The sequence below is a fragment of the Vitis vinifera genome, chromosome 6 (assembly GCF_030704535.1).
Source record: "Vitis vinifera cultivar Pinot Noir 40024 chromosome 6, ASM3070453v1".
NCBI lineage: Eukaryota > Viridiplantae > Streptophyta > Magnoliopsida > Vitales > Vitaceae > Vitis > Vitis vinifera.
Genome location: NC_081810.1, coordinates 16,315,423 through 16,319,640, shown reverse-complemented (window position 1 = coordinate 16,319,640; position 4,218 = coordinate 16,315,423). Strand labels below are relative to the sequence as shown.

Sequence of the window (4,218 nt, the reverse complement as noted above, 5' to 3'; positions counted from 1 at the left end):
TGCTTATTATTGGGAAGAGCCCTTTCTTTTTAAGTATTGTGCAGATCAGATCATAAGGAAGTGTGTCCCTGAAGATGAGCAGCAGGGGATTCTATCTCATTGTCATGAGAATGCATGTGGAAGCCACTTTGCCTCTCAGAAAACAGCTATGAAGGTGTTGCAATCAGGGTTTACCTGGCCATCTCTTTTCAAAGAGGCCCACATCATGTGTAGGAGTTGTGATAGATGCCAACGGCTTGGAAAGTTAACAAAAAGAAATCAAATGCCTATGAACCCCATTCTAATAGTTGAGCTATTTGATGTATGTGGCATTGACTTCATGGGACCTTTCCCAATGTCTTTTGGTAATTCTTACATCTTGGTGGGGGTGGATTATGTTTCTAAATGGGTTGAGGCAATCCCCTGTAAACAAAATGATCACAGGGTGGTTCTCAAGTTTCTTAAAGAGAACATTTTCTCAAGATTTGGGGTGCCCAAAGCCATAATCAGTGATGGAGGTGCTCATTTTTGCAACAAACCTTTTGAAACTCTATTATCCAAGTATGGAGTGAAGCATAAGGTGATTACACCTTATCATCCTCAAACTTCCGGGCAAGTTGAGCTAGCTAACAGGGAAATAAAGAATATATTGATGAAAGTAGTGAACTCCAGTAGAAAGGATTGGTCTATTAAGCTTTATGATTCATTGTGGGCATATAGAACAACTTATAAGACTATTCTTGACATGTCTCCCTATCGTCTAGTCTATGGCAAAGCATGTCATCTCCCTGTGGAAGTTGAATACAAAGCTTGGTGGGCAATAAAGAAGCTAAACATGGACTTGATCAGAGCCGGAGAAAAGAGATATCTAGACCTTAATGAGATGGAGGAATTAAGAAATAATGCTTATATCAATTCCAAAGTTGCAAAACAGAAGATGAAGAAGTGGCATGATCAACTAATCTCCAACAAGGAATTTCAGGAAGGGCAAAGAGTTTTACTATATGACACAAGACTCCATATCTTTCCTGGGAAGCTCAAGTCAAGGTGGATAGGCCCGTTCATTATTCATCGAGTATATTCCAATGGAGTGGTGGAATTATTGAATTCAAATGGCAAGGACAGCTTTAGAGTCAATGGATATCGTCTCAAGCCATTCATGGAGCCATTCAAACCAGAAAATGAGGAAATCAACCTCCTTGAGCCTCAAAAAGCCTAAGCAAAGAAGGGTTTGATGGACGTGGTTTTAACACAGTCCAAAATTTTTGTAAATTTTCTAAATTTTCAAGTTTTTTCCATACTTTTGATCTTAAATCATGTTTTTATATGTGTTTTAATCTTTTTAAATGATCCCAGGTGGAAGAAATTGCAAAGAAATTGAAAGAAAAAAAATCGGATCGAAATCAGAGCGAGAACAGAGCAAAAACAGAGCTCTACGAGATTTCGCAGCCTAAAGAAAACTTCTGCGAAATGAGCATTTTGTTGCCAAACCAATCCGCAACACTTTGGGATTCTCTGTGAGAATTTTCGCAGCTGCGAAGGCGAGTTTGGCACACGAGTGCCACTTCGCAGCACAAGAGCCCTCATTTCGCAGCTGCGAAGCGGTAAAGCCCAGATTTCGCAACAAAAGTCCCATTCCGTAGGGTATTTCGCAATTGCGAAAGCAATTTTGGCACACGTGTGCCACTTCGCAGCACAGTTACATTCATTTCGCAGCTGCGAAACGCATTGCGAAGTGGCTGCGAAAATGGCGTTTTGCTGCGAAATTGGTATTTTTCTGCGAAACTCAAATTGACCCTTAGTCTTCCGTTATTACTATATATACCGATCATTTGAGCTGCGAAAAGGGTTTCAAAATCAGAGCGCGCCATTCTCGCAGGCTGTTCATCTCCTTCCTCAAGCCTCACCGCGCAAGCCTCCGGTCATCTTCTCCGACCATCCGTTCCGGCTAAATTTCGGCAACCCGAAATGGCGCGAACTAGAGGAGCCAAGTCTTCCTCTCCTTCAAGCCACAAGAAAAGCCTACGAAAGGAGCCAATTCCAGATCCCGTTTCTGAGCCTCCGCGGCCAAGAGCAATTTCTCCTCCGGTGAAGCCTGCGCCGCCAAAGCCTCCAGCGAGGCGTTACCTTACCAGGTCAGGGGGTCGGCCACTGCAAAAGAGACTAAGGGTTGAAAGCTCAGAACCCATTGACTTGATGGAGCAATCTCCAGAGCCATCGCCGGTTCCAACTCCAGTTCCCTCGCCAGTTCTCTCGCCAGTTCCATCTTCGGTGCCATCTCCGGCACCGCAAGCAAAACCACAGGAGCCTCAGCCGCCACTTCCCAAGCCCCAAATTCCAGCTGAAATAGCTCCGAAAGAAGTAATCAGGCGACCAATGCTAACTCAGCCCCCAATTGAGGGAAATTTGGATTGTAGAGCTCGGCCATTCCACTCCGAGCTATGCTTTGACATAACCACATTCCGATTGCAGTCGGAGCTTGCACAGTCATTCAACCTGCTAAGGAGATACCACATGGAGCACCTACTGACTCCGAGAGACTTTTTCTACCCCAGGATAGCCATGGATTTCTATCAATCCATGACAACCAAATAGGTCAGGGATCCAACTTTAATTCATTTCATTATTGATGGGAGGCATGGCATATTGGGAGCACGCCATATAGTTGAAGCCTTGCAAATTCCTTACGAGCCAAGCCAATTCGATAATTTTAAAGCTTGGACTAGTCATACTGAGCTGGAGATGGTGCACACCCTGTCCAGAGGAGCTGCCACGCGATCACATCTGTTGAGGGGGGAGCTTCCTCCAATCATGTTTCTGATTGATGCATTTTTACGTCATAACCTCTACCCATTGCAGCATTGGACTCAAAGAAGAGGAGTCCTCTTAGAAGCCCTGTACAAGATGTCTGAGGGATTTTTCTTTGGGCCTCATCATCTAATTCTGGCAGGCCTTCTCTATTTCGAAGAAAAGGTACACAAAAAGAAGCTTCAGAGGGCTGATACCATTCCCCTCCTCTTTCCAAGGCTGCTTTGCCAAATTCTGGAGCACTTGGGGTATTCTTCTGAGCCTCAGCTAGAGCGCAAACGCATTTGCCGTGAGCTATTTACTCTCGACAAATGGAACAACATGACAGCTTATAGAGTTGACCAGCCTGAGCGCCCACAACCAGCTGCTAGGAGAGCATCCCCACGACACATACTTGAGGGTATAATAGTTGCTGCTTCTGCCATTCCCAGAGCTCCACCAGCTGTTCCAGCTTCATCTCAGCCATCCACTTCAGCTAAACTGAGGATGGTCATTCCCATTTCTGAATACAGAGAGTTGTGTCGTTCATTGGAGACCCTCACAGCATCTCAGAGCAGTCTTGCTCAAGAGATGGCAACCATTAGAGCATGCCAATAGCAGATGTTGGCCACTCAGGCTCAACACACTGCCATCTTAAGGCAGCTCCAGCTTCATTTCGACCTGCCACCAGTTGTTAAGCCCTCCACTTCTACCACACCAGTGCCACACTCTCATCCAGCAAAGCCTCAGGCCCCATCTGAAGCACCAGCTAAAGAGGCAGACCCATCTGCCTAGCCCCAGCACCACCCACTCATCAGAATATATATATATTGCTTTTCTTTTATGTATTTCGTTTTTTTTTAGTTGGAAAGAAATCCCATTATTTTGGTACTATATTTGGGATTGCTTGTATTGCTTTTCTTTTACATTGTACTCAAATGGATTCAAAGTAATACAAGTTTAATATTTCTTGTTAACCTTTAGCATTAAGTTATTCTTATTTCCTTTTCTCACATATTCTATTCTTTTTTAAACATGTGGTTTCTCCAATCAGTATTCGAATTTGATATCACTCAGGAGGTACCACTTCCTCCCTTTAATTACAATCACTCATATCACATTGAGGACAATTCTCAGTTCAGTTGGGGGGGGGGGGGGATGAGGAAGGAAATATGCTAAGTTAAAGGAAGTATGCTAAGCCTTTTTAGTAATGCAATTATTTTGGTAAATTAGTTGTAGTTTTTGTTTTTTACTCTTTTTACTCTATTCTCCATGAATCTTGAGGAAAAATTTTCAAATTAAAACAGGAGAAATTGAACTGTTGTTTTTCACTTGACTTAGAGTATGGATTATGCTCACTAAAGTGGTTCAATTGTTGAAGCTTCTATTGAAATTGAATTTAGTTCTTCCACTTTAAGCTATTCACACACTGTGCACATTAGATTTCGTTTA

General features: G+C 43.2%; 1 protein-coding gene across 1 annotated transcript; it reads left to right on the top strand.

Annotated features, from left to right (window-relative positions):
- The first annotated feature begins 1,947 nt into the window (after positions 1-1,947).
- LOC132253884 (vegetative cell wall protein gp1-like) lies at positions 1,948-3,561 on the top strand. The gene is made up of 3 exons (XM_059737229.1): positions 1,948-2,340; positions 2,953-3,343; positions 3,458-3,561. Exons 1-3 carry the CDS (start codon positions 1,948-1,950, stop codon positions 3,559-3,561), a joined length of 888 nt encoding a protein of 295 aa, XP_059593212.1.
- Positions 3,562-4,218: the final 657 nt, after the last annotated feature.

What these genes read in the sequence shown, in the direction of transcription:
- LOC132253884 (XM_059737229.1), top strand. Translation starts at nt 1,948, where the DNA reads ATGGCGCGAACTAGAGGAGCCAAGTCTTCCTCTCCTTCAAGCCACAAG. An exon ending in CTGAAATAGCTCCGAAAGAA is followed by an intron (nt 2,341 to 2,952) that starts GTAATCAGGCGA and finishes TTCGAAGAAAAG; the next exon opens with GTACACAAAAAGAAGCTTCA. An exon ending in CCTCACAGCATCTCAGAGCA is followed by an intron (nt 3,344 to 3,457) that starts GTCTTGCTCAAG and finishes ACCTGCCACCAG; the next exon opens with TTGTTAAGCCCTCCACTTCT.